The 14,584-nt window shown below is 38.5% G+C and overlaps 1 protein-coding gene across 1 annotated transcript in view; it reads left to right on the forward strand.

Moving 5' to 3' along the window:
* Positions 1-14,584, forward strand: part of LOC126262366 (damage-control phosphatase ARMT1-like) — a 58,617-nt gene that overhangs the window by 33,942 nt on the left and 10,091 nt on the right. The window contains exon 5 of the mRNA XM_049958951.1: positions 6,463-6,634. Within this exon, the coding sequence (XP_049814908.1) occupies positions 6,463-6,634 (172 nt within the window). The remainder of the gene's footprint in view (positions 1-6,462; positions 6,635-14,584) is intronic.

The raw sequence follows: 14,584 nt of genomic DNA on the forward strand, positions 1-14,584 counted from the left end.
GTGACTCAGCATCTCCGCTTTATGGTGTGTAGCAACTTTCCTTTTCATAATATTGTTACATTCCAACCTGTAGAAAAGTAACACAGCATAAACAAACATAATAAGTTACCACATTGCAATTTTTTGCACAAAAATTTATGAAAAACTGTAACTACATACTTTTTACATATAAACAACTGCTTTTTTAAGAGAATAGGTACGAGTAATTTGTTGTTGTTGCTACTGCTGCTGCAACTATTACCATGTTGCTCTCCATGCTGAACATTGTTACCATTTTGTTGTTGTTGCTATTATGTTCCTGCTGATGGCAACAGTTACCATTGTTGTTACTAGGTTCCCCCTATTGTGGTTATTGCTGTGCCAATTTTGCTTACTACCTCTTTCAAAATATGTGTCCCTACTGTGGTTGTATTTCCCTGTTTTTTCTAAAACTCTGTCTAATTTATCTACATATTTCAAAAACTTGTCTACCCTGTCGTCTGGTCTATAGATTAGGTCCCACTGTAGCTCAGGTGGTAACCTCCTTTTTAAGGCACTGATCTAAGTGAATTCATTGAAAGGCTTGCTTAAATGAGCTGACTTTTTAAGTTGATTTTTGCAAAACTATTTCATTCTAATACACTCTTCCCTGTAATTTGGTCCATTGAGAAATTCACTTTTTACTCTAGCTGAAGTCTCTGACCAAAATCTGTCTACAAATCCTTTCTCAAAATCTGCATAGGTTGTATCATCATTAGTATATTGAGTAACCCAACGTAATGTTTCACCTTCTAGAAACTTCTTAACAAACTTGATTTTCATAATATGAATCATGTAAGACACAAAATTATCTCTGTAATACTGCACAAAATCTACAGGATGTAAACTACCTTCACCTGACAAGTTTTCACTGGAATGTTGCAAAATTTGGTACCAACATTGTTATCAAGATTTCTATTAACTACATCATTGGACTATTCTCCAGCTTTTTTGCACAGAACAGAAACACTACTTTCTAGAGTGCTAGTTTTGTTGTTACTTAATGATACATTTTCTGTGAATTTGTTTTCTACTATCTTCACCTGTTCAAAAAACTGCTTTCAACAAGTGCCAGTTTAGTATCAACATTAGTTTCCAAAGTCAAACTTCAGCTATTTACATTTTCGTCAGCTTATTTCCTCATGCACTTTTTCAAAAGCAGTTTTTTTCCCTATCTTTAGTGATTTCATGTTTAACATTTTTCACTTCAGTGTTAAATGTAAGTTCAGTTTCTTTCATTTTGAACACAACAGACTCTACTCCATCATCTAATCTCTCAATTTTTTCATTTATATCATTCAGTTGAGCTGTATTTTTGTGGATACGATCAAATAATTCTCCTACTGAATGATCAAATTCTGTGTACTGTTTCTTATTTTCTTGTTTATGATTTTCAAGTTGCTTTTTTTAATAATATGAACACTGGTGCACTTTCTGTTGTTGAATAGATATATTTACAGTCATTTCACTTCAAAATAAAAAAAATCATCAAACTCCAAGCTAACACAACACACATAACTTGTACTCCATCCTCGCATTTCAAACTCATACTACAAAAAGTCCAAAGACAAAGTTGTACCTCTAACAACATATAGCAAAGAAAATACTGTCATATATTGACCTATTTGTGAAAAATCATCTTTGAAACGTGTATTTCAAAAATAGAGTACAAATAATTGTTTATTATTGCTTATCTTTTGAAGAAGTCCATCATCATCATTGTAATTACAGTAAGTGTGTATATATGTTGATGTTTATACATTTTCAGATAGCTAAATGGTAGCGGATTTGTGTATTTTGAGTCGACAACTTGGGAATCATTCGTTTCATATGATCTAAGATTGGTTAGCACATTTATCTCAACATAACCAGTTTTATTACAAAATGCTGCCAGGAACCGCATTGTTACTCCTTCTGTGGCCCCTCATGTCTTTAGGGGTAGTATTTTGAAGTAATAACTGGCAAATTCTCCCTAATATGTCATATGAAATACAATGGATTTTCATAAATACATACTGTGAAACATGCTTCAGTACTTTGCCACCCTTTAAATTACAAGTGTAAGAATGATTTCTTTTAAAAGTGCCTTCATTAGGCCCATCTCTGTCTTTGCCTAACTCTTGGTCTGGTCATTGTTTTCCCCTTCTACGCGCAACTTAAGTAACCTCAACCAAAGTCTTAATTTAAGTATTTTGAGAATTTTTAAAAGAATGAAAAATCTCCACATTTTATTCATAACATCCCTGTCAAAGTTTAAATAACATTTTGAATTGCTCTTACAGGTACCTTGAAAAATCAGCCAACCAGTTGCAAATACAGTTTATTACTGTTAAGAGATAATAAACCTCTACTTGAAACTGGTTGGCTGATTTTTCAATCTGTTCTGAGTTACACAGTTGCTGTTTCACAGCCATGTTTAAGAATTTGCTCTTCCAAGTGAGAATATTGAGCTTAGTTAACTGAGTTACTTTCCCGCCAGAGTAAGAAAAATAACTTTCTCCTTTTACCCTTGCATTAGGAATACTTTTATGTTTGTAAGTTGCCTTGTTTACTGCTCGTTTCCTTTTAGGTTGTGGTTCGCTTTCTGCACTTCCAGACATCTCACCATAATATAGGCTTATTTTCACTATTACAAAAAAAAAAAAAAAAAGAACATAACTGACTATTCTGGATTCAGACCACCAATATCAATGAAGTTCAACATAAAGACACTAAATGTCCCCACATTAAACTCAATGCAAATCCAAACCATTACAGGAAGATAGCGTGTGACTATTTTTTAGCAGTAAAATGTGTATTTACCCTTATAGAAAAATATGCTGATATGAACTCATTTTTCTTGTACTGGTGCTTTTCTATTTTCTGAAATAAACATTTTCATTTCTGAAGGTGAAATGTCTATACCACGTCAGAATGAAGTTAATTCTCACTGTGTCCACAGCATTTTGTAAACTATGTGCGTGTTTTTTGGTGGCATAAATGGCAAGGAACTTTGGGAAGTGAGTCACCATTTGCTAAGGTTGGAGTTTTTTATGAACTTTAAATTCTTAAACTGAAAAGTGGCCCATGCTGATAGTCCTTTGTTGGCGTAAGATTTGGGCATGCCTATGTGACCATTGTTGGTTATGACAGTTGAATGTTTATTACCTCAGAGTGAGGATCTGAGCCTACCTGGATTAGAAGTACAGACCTCTACAAAAACCTGAAAACTCAGAGTGAGCTGCACACTGATATGGAGGATGAGTGTCAAAGATAAACAGCTGCTGATATCTTGTCACTCCATTGATATGGACTTGACCAGTGGGAGGGGGTGGGGGTTAATGCTCACTGATTTCATGGCATTCTCACATGCCCCCCAGGCTTGCCAAATGCCAAGTGTCTCGGGGAGCTCAGCATTCGTTTGGTGGGTTGTTTAGTGAACCTGGATTTTCTGAGCGGAGGATGGCTAAGCGCCACTGTACCTCTGTCGCCTATGTGTGACACCACAGTGGAATGTTGTGTGTCACAGGGAATGGGGATCGTGGCTTAACTGCCTGGATTCGAGAATGGTAAAAACCACTATAAAAAAATAACCTCAACGTCAAGTATGCCGTGCACTGATGAGATGCACTGAAAAGGGACACCTTTCGGTAAGAGATCATGAAGGGGCTGAGCCACTGTGGCTGCATCGGGAAGAAATTTATGGTAATATGTAGTCTTTCCAAGAAAGAAACTCTTTGACATTGGTAGGATGTGGAAAAGCTGTAATGGCACCAATATACTGGCATAAAAGCTTGATGCCAGCAGGCGAGACTTCAAAATTGAGATAGACAACAGACTGCTGAAAATACAGTGTTTTTTTTTCCCCTCCATGTTACATTTCAAACTGGTTCCCTGCTGCACAATGAACGAGGCACAGGGGTTCCACAAGTGTTCTTCTGTTGTGAAACTGGAAACCACAAACAATACCATCCAGGTAATTAATGCACCCTGTCATGGAAGTTGTGATTTTTCCAAAACTTGTTGGAAAATGGCAGGTGCTGGTCTTGGTATAACCCAAAGGAGGTATTTACTATGAGGCATGTTTGGAACCATGTCCAGAGGCAGTTGCAAGTATGCCTCAGACAAATCAATTTTGAAAAAATGTTGACTCCTAGAAAACTGTGCTAAGAGTTCATCCTGATGAGGTGAGGGATAGGAATCAGTATTAGACTGTGAAATTACACCAGGTTTTGCAAAATCACCAGTGGAGTAGACCATTCACCAGAGGAGATAGGCATTATAACACACAAAGATGTAAGTGTATCGAGTTCTAATTCCATATGCTATCGTAAAGCTATTGGGAAATGGGTGCGAGAAAGGGGGGGGGGGGGGGGGAGCTTTCATTGTGATGTGAGCCTTAAAATAAGTAGCACACTCCATTCCTTCCAAAAACAGGGAGGAATATTCCAAGCAGAGCATGTCCAGTTGCTGGTACTGAACTGATACCAGGTGAACTTTGTCAAAAACAGGGAAGCCAAAAATTTTTGAAGGCGTCTAACCCAAGTTTTCAGTGTTGGCATCATCAACCACTAGAAAGGTCAAAGGCTGAACAACTGCTTTACACACTATGGGAGTATTTATTGTTTGTTGTAACTCACCAACTGACAAGAGATGGGACAATGCCAGTGATCCAAGGTCCACACAGGTTTGAGAATTTAACAAAGTCACCACTACACTCTTGTCCACTTGCATGTTTAACATTTTGTCCATAACACATACTTCAATATAGATTTAGTTTGGGGCCACCATCACTCGGGAAGCAGTTCGCATCCATGTTTATGTCTGATGAAGGATGTTGAGAGTTGCACACAGATGCAATATGCCCCCCCCCCCCCACCCCCATTTTTTTTTTTTTTTTTTTACAGTGGTTGCATGTTGACCAAGGCTTTGGGCACATGGCCCATTCATGTTGAGCATAATAATAAGGGTGCGAAGGGAGAGTAGCACACAGCCACTGTTGTAACACTAACTGCTGTTGCTGTTTAGCATGGCACTGTCCCGTGCATTGTGGAGACCACAGTTGCATGGCTCTGATGTCGTCTTCTCCCCAGTGAGCTAACTGACACCGTCTGAGGAGGAGAAGCAATGGCATCTATCTGATTTTCTGCTTTCCTACATACTTGAAAAGACTGGGCAATGTTCAAAATCTCTGTTAGTGAGGGGTTTTCACATAATAGAGCATATTCATGAATTTCTGTATCAGACAACAAACTGGCAATGATAGCTAAGCCCATGAAGTTCCACTGCCCAAGCTTTGTACAGCTGATGCTGGTGCTTTTGATAACGGAAGAACTCTGCGCAAGCAGCAATAACAAGTATAGAGCAACCGACTTATTTCATCAAAAGAGGTGATAAACTCGAGTAGAAATCCATGACAGAAAGAAAGCCTTATACACATTGGGGTTGGCAACTCTAAAAGCTTCGAAATGTTGCCAAAGACGTTTTTCATATGTGTCCCAATCTTCCACATAATCATTATATGGAGGAAATGGTGGGATTATGCCAACAGAGATGAACCCTGACACTTCAACGATGCTGCCAAATTGTTCAGTGCCACAGAGAAAGCCTGGTGCTGATTGGTGAGAGCTCACTGGTGTTCAGCAAGAGATTGAAGAATTTCTTCCACTTGCGCATTGTCCATAGTAAACTGAGAAGCGAAACATGCAGAGTAGAATACACACAATATCAGAATTCCAACCAACAAACTTTTATTCCGTCTCCACATGCAGGGATATACTGAGACACTGAGTGAAGTAGTACTTAGTACAAACATGCTTAACCAGGAATCACACAGTCTAACATGACTATCAGGTAAACGTTTATCTGCCCATGGGCCCCGGCATGCCAGTTTATATATCACTGTTGGGCACACGTTGCAGCACTTGCTGCAACATGTGTGCCGACGTGCAGCCACCTCTTTAAGCTGGCCATGGAGGCATGTGCTGTTTTAATTATGCATGCTCACTGTGTAAGGTTACAACAGGTTGATTTTATTTACTGCAAGCAGTTGTCCATCGTGATTTGACAGTCCATTGAGGCTTTGACTTGCGGTGATACACCTGCTCCTGCTTCTGTCAATGGAGATATTGTCAGTTAGACTGTTACATGTACCTGTTGCTCAAGTGGAGTGTTCTAGTTCTCCCCTACTTTTATTTTTAGTTAAGGCATTAATACTGAAATCACTAATTATAATGAAATACTTAGTTCATTCCTCTTTCATTTGGAGGCTTTTTCTGTCAATTTTTTTGAGTTCGCGTTGTCTCTGTTACAATGCATATTTTTCTATAATCCTCAGGCCTTCCACTCACTTTTGTTACTGAGATTACTAGACAATGTTAATCATTCTTTTGTGTGTTTTTGGTATTTTGTCATTAGAGAGCCCTTTAACTGTGTAATTTTTAATTAACTTATTTTCTGCCACAGCTGAACCTCTGGGGTAACCGCTTCGACTTATCTCTGTCAAAAGGTGTTCAAATTCTCATAACAGAAAATCCTCTTACATATGCTGAAAACTTCAAAGATGATATCTTAGTAGATGATTCTGATAAAATATGGGAAGTTTTATCTGAAGCTGATGAGCAGAATAAACTTGTAGGTGAGTTTTCATCTGAAATTGTTATTTTTTAAATTTTTAAACGGAATAACAGCAAAATAAACAGTCATCCAAATCATATTATATAATAATTTTGAAAATAATATTTTTTTTTTTTTTTGAGTGTGCCATATTACTTTCAACCCCATCAAAACTAATGTGTAAATAAAGAATATTAATGTAGAGGAGGAGAGAATATCATCTCATTACCCTTCATTAAAGTAGGACCACAGGAACAAGATGGTAGATGAATGAACAAAAAGAGCTGACTTCGTAGTTTTTAGAATTTTTACTTTGTATTTTTTTCACTGTCCAATGTCTTACAGCTTACCTCAGTTCTTTCACTATCAGGTACTAACGTCTGCTTTTTAGCAGTCCCCTTCTAATTCAAAATGGAGTACTGATTCTTTGTGTCTTTTAGAGACATGTAATAGCCATCTTACTGTTATGTTTTCTGTGGTTTCCTGCTTTTGACAGGGGCTCTTTTATAAATCATGAAAGCCATGTTGTGTTTAGTTTGGACACAGTAGCAAAAAAGTGAGAAGCAGCTTGTGTTTTAGTCAAAACATGAGTCGGCAAGGAGAGAGAGAACATACATAAATGAAATTGAGAGAAACAAAAAAAATTTTTTTTCTTTATCTGCTGATGTTTTGACACGTTTCCTATCATCCTGCTCTTTCTATTTGTCAGCATTTTCCATGCATTCCTTTTTTCACCAGTTCTGTGGAGAACCTCATTTTTTACATCAGTCGATGTAATTTTCACCAACCTGCCGCAGCACCACATCTCAAATGTTTAGATTCTCTGCTTTTCCAGTTTTAATACAGTCCATGATCATGATTCACTTCCATACAATGTTGTGCTCCAAACATACATTCTCAAAAATTTATTTCATAAATGAGGGCTGGTGTTTGATATTAATAGACATCTTCTGGCCAGGAATGCTTTCCCTGCCTGTCCTAGTTTGCTTTGTATATCCATCTTACTGTGTCCATTACATGTTATTTTGCTTCCAACATAGCAGAAATTCTTCACATCTTGGCCACCAATTTTGATGTTAAGTTTATTGCTAATCTGATTTCTGCTACCAATCATTACATTTGTTTTTGATTACTCTCAATCTGTATTCTGTACTCTTTAGACTGTTGATTCCATTGAACAAGTCCTATAATTTGTCTTCACTTTCATTGAGTATAGCAATGTCATAAGCAAATCTTATCAAAAGACAAGTCATTGTGTAACATTGTTACCAGAAATCTTGTAAAGTGATGGACTGATTTACTTCATATTTTTACATGATACTCTAATAAACATTCAGATGGATGTAGGTTATATTTTATTTGATCATCAATGTACATGTTTTCTGTTAAAACCAATTGCAATAAAGAAAATGCTATGCTGTGCTCTGAAAATAAGCAGTTCCATTTTCTTTCTCAGAGTCCGTCTTGAGTACGATAGAAGGGCATTTAAACCATTAGGCAAATCACTTCTCCCATATTTATTCTTTTTCCTCATACTGAACTTTACACAAAAATTGTATACACGACAGTGTGCTGTTTTGATTTATTCCTTGCAGTTGGTTTTGGCAGAAAACAGAAAAGTTGTGGGGAGAAGTCTCCCTCATACTTTTTTTTAACAGTGATTCCCAATCAATTTAAGCAGCTTCATTTCTGAATCAAGGTTTCATTTGCAATAAACAAGGCTGAAGGTCAGACAGAGGGGGGAAGAGGAGATCGATTGGAGGGGGGGGGGGGGGGGAAGGAAATGGACATTGAGAGGGAGAAAGAGAAGATGGGCAGAGGGGGGGGGGGGAGATTGAGGCATATATTCAATTACTGTATACATTTAGCAGGTTCAAAGCATTGCCGGTTCACTAGTATTGTACATAACCCATCCTCACACACACACACACACACACACACACACACGCACGCACAAAAGTCTAACTTTTACATGCATTTGGAGCCAGTGGCTCCTTTCCGAAGAAGGGATGAAGGGGAAGGAAGAGGGGTGAAGGAAAAGGACTGATGAGGTTTAGGAAAAGGAGCAGAGTTTAGGAAAGTTGCTCAGAACCCCAGGTCATGGAAGACTTGCCAGTTACATTGTATTTTCAAAAATTGATTATTTCTGTTGGTATCTTATTTTTCTAAGAATTTCAAACATATTGCACTGTTTTACCTTGTTGAATGCTTTCTCTAGGCTTGACTATTTTTATGTCTTGCTCCCATTACCAAGCACAATAATTGCCTCCCATGTGCCTTTTCCTTTCAAAAGCCCAATTAATCATTGTCTAAGAATTTTACAGTTTTCTTTTCTGGTCTTCTGTATATTATTGTTATCAGCAATTCGATGCATGAGCTGTTAAGCTGATTGTGCGGTATTTGTCGTACTTATCTGCCATGTTGTCTTCGAGATTGTGTTGACGACATTTTTCCGAAAATCTGATGGTATGTCTCCAGTCTTCTAGATTCTGTATACCAACTTGAAAGGTAATTTGGTTAGCATTTCCTTCAATGATTTTAGAAATTCTGAAGGGATGATCTAAGCCTTCTGCCTTATTTGATCACACATCTACCAAAGCTATGTTACACTCTTACACTAATACTAGATCGCCTGTGCCTTCCATATTGACTCCATCATTTTCTATAAAGTCATCAGACTAGCCTTCCACCTTGTAGAGGCTACCACATTCGGCTCCACTGTCTCCACATCTGGAATGGGCTCTGTGTACATGATACTTTTGCGATCACATGGGTTGTGATCCAGTGAATGAGCAGGCCCTGAAACTGGACCCCCTCATCCGATCCATTGACCAGGGAAGACACAATTGAGATGCATTCAGATTAATGACAAAGTGGGCTGGAGCACCATCATGTAACAGCCACATAACCCTTTGAATCATCAGTGGCACTTTTTCCAGTAGGGGAGGCAAAGTCCGCAAGAAACACTGATAGGTTCAGGCCTGTTATGTAACGTGGAAGGAAGACTGGTCCCAAAATGTGGTCACCAATTATCCTGGCCCAGAGATTCTGGCTGCACCAATGGTGATGATTCGCTGTCACCATACCATGGGGGCTCTGCATGGTATCCCACAAGTGATTGTTATGAAAGTTGAATATACCAATCCGCGTAAAGGTGACCTCACGTGTTAATAGGATGCATCCACAAACCCCAAAATCTTATTTGCATGGTGAAGAAACCAGTGACAAAACTGCTCCCGATGTGGTAAGTCTGTCGCTAGTAAGCCCTCCACATGCTGTACTGATGGGCCAACTGCCTGGTACTGATGCGGCTGTCGCGTTCCAGTGTTAATCACATTTCCTTCCAAGTCTGGTGTCCAAACATTTTGGGTACATCCTTCATGATTTCCTGCTTCCTGCAATGACCCTGTCTCAGACAAACAGCAAAACACTGTTGCAAAGATTGAATGCTGTGATTGTTGTTTGCAGGGATAGGTCTCCTAACACAACCCTGCTGCCTACCACCCGTTGCCATTTGCCTTTCTGTAAGTAAACACCATGTTGGCAAGCTCTCGATTTGAATATAGAATCTGGACAGTTCCTGTAAACTCCAGTCTACTTGTGAGTTTTGAACAATGTATCACTGTTACTGTCTGAAATTTATTGCAGAACTCAATTAATCTTTCTCCTTGCTCATTCCTGCTACTGAGCCCATATTCTCCTGTAAGTCTGTTTTCTGTTCCTTCCCCTATTAATGTTTTCCAATCCCCCATGTTTGCTAGATTGTCGTCTCCCTTGAAATACAAAATCACATGTTTAATAGCTTCATATAATTTCTCTATTTCTTCGTCTTCTGCTTGTGATGTCAGCATGAACACGTGGGCTATTGTTGTTGACATTGGTTTGCTGTCAAATCTGACGAGAAATACCCTATCACTGAACTGTTCACTCTCTGCTTTATCTTCTTATTCATAACAAACCCAACTCCTATCATATCATTTTCAGCAGCTTTTGATGTTACTCTATACCCATTGGACCAGAAATCTCCATCTTCTTTCACTTCACTGACCCAAACTAAATCAAGATTTTTAGCCTTTGCATTTCCCTTGTCAGATTTTCTGGCTTACCTACCATGTTCAAACTTCTGAAATTTCTGAGTCATAGAATGCTACCTATTCATATGGTTACCTCACCCTTTGCAGTCTCCTGTCAGAGATCCCAATGGGGGACTAATCTGGAATATTCTGCCTATGGAGAGATCATCAGGACACTTCTACAATTGCGGGCACATGTGCTGTGGATACACATTGTGTATCTTCAATGCAGAGGATTCCGTTACCTTTTGCATAGTCATGCCATTGACCTTTTAGGGGCCATTTCCCACAGCTAGTGCAAGTGCATATAAGTGTGAAATAACCATTCCTACAGTTGAGCTGTTGTATTCATACAGGGAATCGAAACGTCATCCTTATATGCACAATTCCTTGTTTAAGGATCTTGACATATTTCTTGTTGGTGCACAACTCAAATGCCTCCTCATTGCATGACAGTGACATCAGTTTCGCGACACTGGACATACTCAAGTTTCCAAATAGGTGACTCAAATATGGTGCCGACAATGATGTCGCATCATAGTTGCACCCCAGTGTACAACATCTTTGTTTGCATGTGAATTTATTGCTCTCTGACATGAAACTAAAATGTAGAAAGGAAAACTGCTAAAAAAATTATGTTGAGTGGGATCCAAGCAACGCTGTTTCAGGGTGCGATGCCAACATGTGGTTTATAATTTCCTTATGGGCAGTACATTTATTCCTCACAAAAGTGTTCTCTCTCTCTCTCTCTCTCTCTATCTATCTATCTAGCTATCTATTTATCTATCTGTCTATCTCTCTATGTCTATCTCTCTCTCCCTCCAGAGCAAACCACCTTACGGTGTGTGGCAGAAGGTATTTTCTGTACCACTGTCAGTTTCCCTTTTTCCTATTCCAGTCATGAATGGTTCATGGGAAGAACGATTGTCGGTAAGCCTCCATGTGGACTCGAGTATCTCTGATTTTATCTTCATGGCCTTTTCTTTATTTTCTGTTCTCTCGTAAAGTGTTTCAGCAAATCTACATGTGTTCATCCCATATCAGAAATTTTAGTTACAGTTCCCAGATCCAGAAAATATATTTGTCATAAAACAATAAACATTTAATAAGGGAGATATTTAAACTATAATTTGTAAAAGTGAATTTGTAATGAGCGCCCAAAGGCATAAACATATGAAAATTACTTCAACTTCCAACTTGTTGTTTTCATTCATCGTCTCTTTGCGACAACAGATGAAGTGTCATTACTAACAGAAAATTTAGGTTTTAAAATATTTGTTAATATTTGCGCAATACTTGGTAACTACGATGAACATTAGTTCAACATTTTAGATTTTGTGTTATACAGTTCCTGGATATGAATACAGAAAGTATAACCTTGAATGAAGCTACAGAAACTAGTGTTAACCACATGATTGATTGTTTGGAAAGTGTTACGTATTAACCTGCTGTATCCTCACCATCTGCAGGCACTGAAAGCAGTTGACTTTTTTGCATAGGTACACTTTTGCAAATTGTTTATTCATCAACTTGTCAACCCTTGTTTTAGTGCAACTATATTGTTCATTCACGAGGCATCAATCCAACACAGTCAGATTGAAAATTTTCACTATCAGTTCATGTAGGCTGTTGAAGCACATCATTAAAAGGATTTTCTGTTCATTTTTGGGCTGTCATTATTGGTGACTATTTATTACAGCCTCACGTTCTGAACCTGCAATATTTTCTTGTGGAGTATGTTTCCAAATATGCTGGAAGAGATCCTTTTCTCAGTGCAGGGAGTCATGTACGCCACACACAGTGGTGTTCCTCCTCATATCAGTGCTCTTGTTCTTGCAAGACACCCTTCATTCCTGTAATCCTTCTGTCCTCAATCTCCTCTAGCGGGAAGCATGCTTAACACATCCTGCACCCACACCGTCCTGCCTGCAAATTCCCCTTCCTATGTGGTGTCACCTGTCTCCCAATCCACTCCTCCACATCATTGTCAACATGTAATGCACAGACTCATGAGTGTGTCATGTTCCTATCCTATGCACTTATTGTCTCTTCCTCTCACATTCCTATCCCATACACTGGCTGGTTCTCTCTGAGCGGTGAGCCGCCCTTCACTAGTCCTCACTCCCCCATGTCAGTCAACCTGTAGAACTGTAGTCTCAGCGTTATGTATTCACGCAACACAGTGTAGCCGTACAGGTTTTGTGTGTGTGTGTGTGTGTGTGTGTGTGTGTGTGTGTGTGTGTGGCAGGGGGATATATATGTATATATACACTAGCTGGTTCCTTAAAGGAGGATACATCCAAAAGCAAGTGAAGTTTTCAATCTCATTTATTTACCTGTTGATGCCTCAAGGACTCTAATACTTCGTGAATTATTCTTTGTTCCAAAATTATTTCGATGACAGATGGATAATAAGAGGGGGACAAGTTCCCTCTGCTCTATGATCTCTGGATGTAAGCTCACTAGACTTTTATTTGCTGGAGCATTTTAAAGTTATTGTGTGTCAAAACCAGGTGAAAAATGCAGAGTGTTTTTGTTATCGTACTGTGGACGGCTAAGATATCATGTGCAATATTCTGGGATACATCAGCACATCCAGGATTCAGTGTGATGGAAGGCTGATCATTGGAAATGTAAGGCATTTTGAATGTCTCATATAAGAGAGAATTTCATGTGGTATGTTGATATCTTCTGCTCCTGTGGATTTTCCATTATTAACATACTATGAAGAGCTGTATGAACGAGTTTCGATGAGGAAACAAAGTGTTTCTGGACACTTGTTCCTGTAATACTTTTTCTTCTTCTGTGTAAGTGGAATGTATCCTGAAATTTTGGCTGTAAATTTTTTTTTTATACTTCATTCCCCTGCTAGGCAGCTCCACCTTGGAAAACACATTCATATGTTATAACAATTTGGGATTCCCTTGTCTGGTGAAAAGAGAAGAAAATATTTGATGGCCCAGAACTTTACAGTGATATGGCAAGGATGTCACTCAAGGTCCAGTGTGTGAACAGCCATAACTGGGCAGGATAAGATGTGTTTATAGTTCTGTTGCTCTCTGGTGAGTAGGTTTTTGTCTTTTCTGTATAGTTGGTGGTAGTTCATGGCATGGTAATATGTGCTATAGATGTAAATTTAACCAGAGATTCTTAAAAAAAGGTTAAATTTGTGTTGTTTATGGGAAATCAATAGTCTCCAGTCTTGTGTAAAGCTGAATAGCAACATAGCTCATGTTCGGGAAAGGACGATCATAATAAAGATGGATAGAGCTGTACTTTCCATCAATGCAGAGGGTAGCTGCTTGTCATTTACTTTTGAGGAGACAAGCGTATTCCCTGTCTTTCCCTTTTCTTTCTATTCTGTGTGCAAGAACCCTGGTTATTTATCCTTATGTTGTTTCCCTAGCAGAAATCTGAATTTAGGCAATACGTTGTAGCTAGTGAAGTTTTCAGTCTCTTTTATGCGTAGTGACAGTTCATCACCTCTACTTCTCAATTTTATGTAAACAATGTTTAGAATGTTTCCTTAAGCTGCCCTGTTTCATATTATAGTGCTCAGGATTCTATACTTCCTTCCGAAGTCATTCCCTTACAGATATTGACCAATACTTGATTAAGAAAACTCTTTTGAGTTCTTTGTAAGTTTTTCATTTTTGGCTGTTTCAGAAGCCCAGAGGACCCTATCCCCTTGTATTTAAGCTGTGATAAATTTAATCTTTTGTTGATCATTCCTTGTCTGGGGCCGCACAGCCCTAAACCCTCTTATGAATACGATCAGGTATGGTGGCTTTATCTATTGTAAAAACACCTGAAACTACCTGTGCTTTAAAAACCCGTGTAGCAGCAGTATAGAAGTATAGCAGCAGTCCTGCCCCAACATGATCAAATGAACTAATTTG

The sequence above is a fragment of the Schistocerca nitens genome, chromosome 6 (genome assembly GCF_023898315.1).
Source record: "Schistocerca nitens isolate TAMUIC-IGC-003100 chromosome 6, iqSchNite1.1, whole genome shotgun sequence".
NCBI lineage: Eukaryota > Metazoa > Arthropoda > Insecta > Orthoptera > Acrididae > Schistocerca > Schistocerca nitens.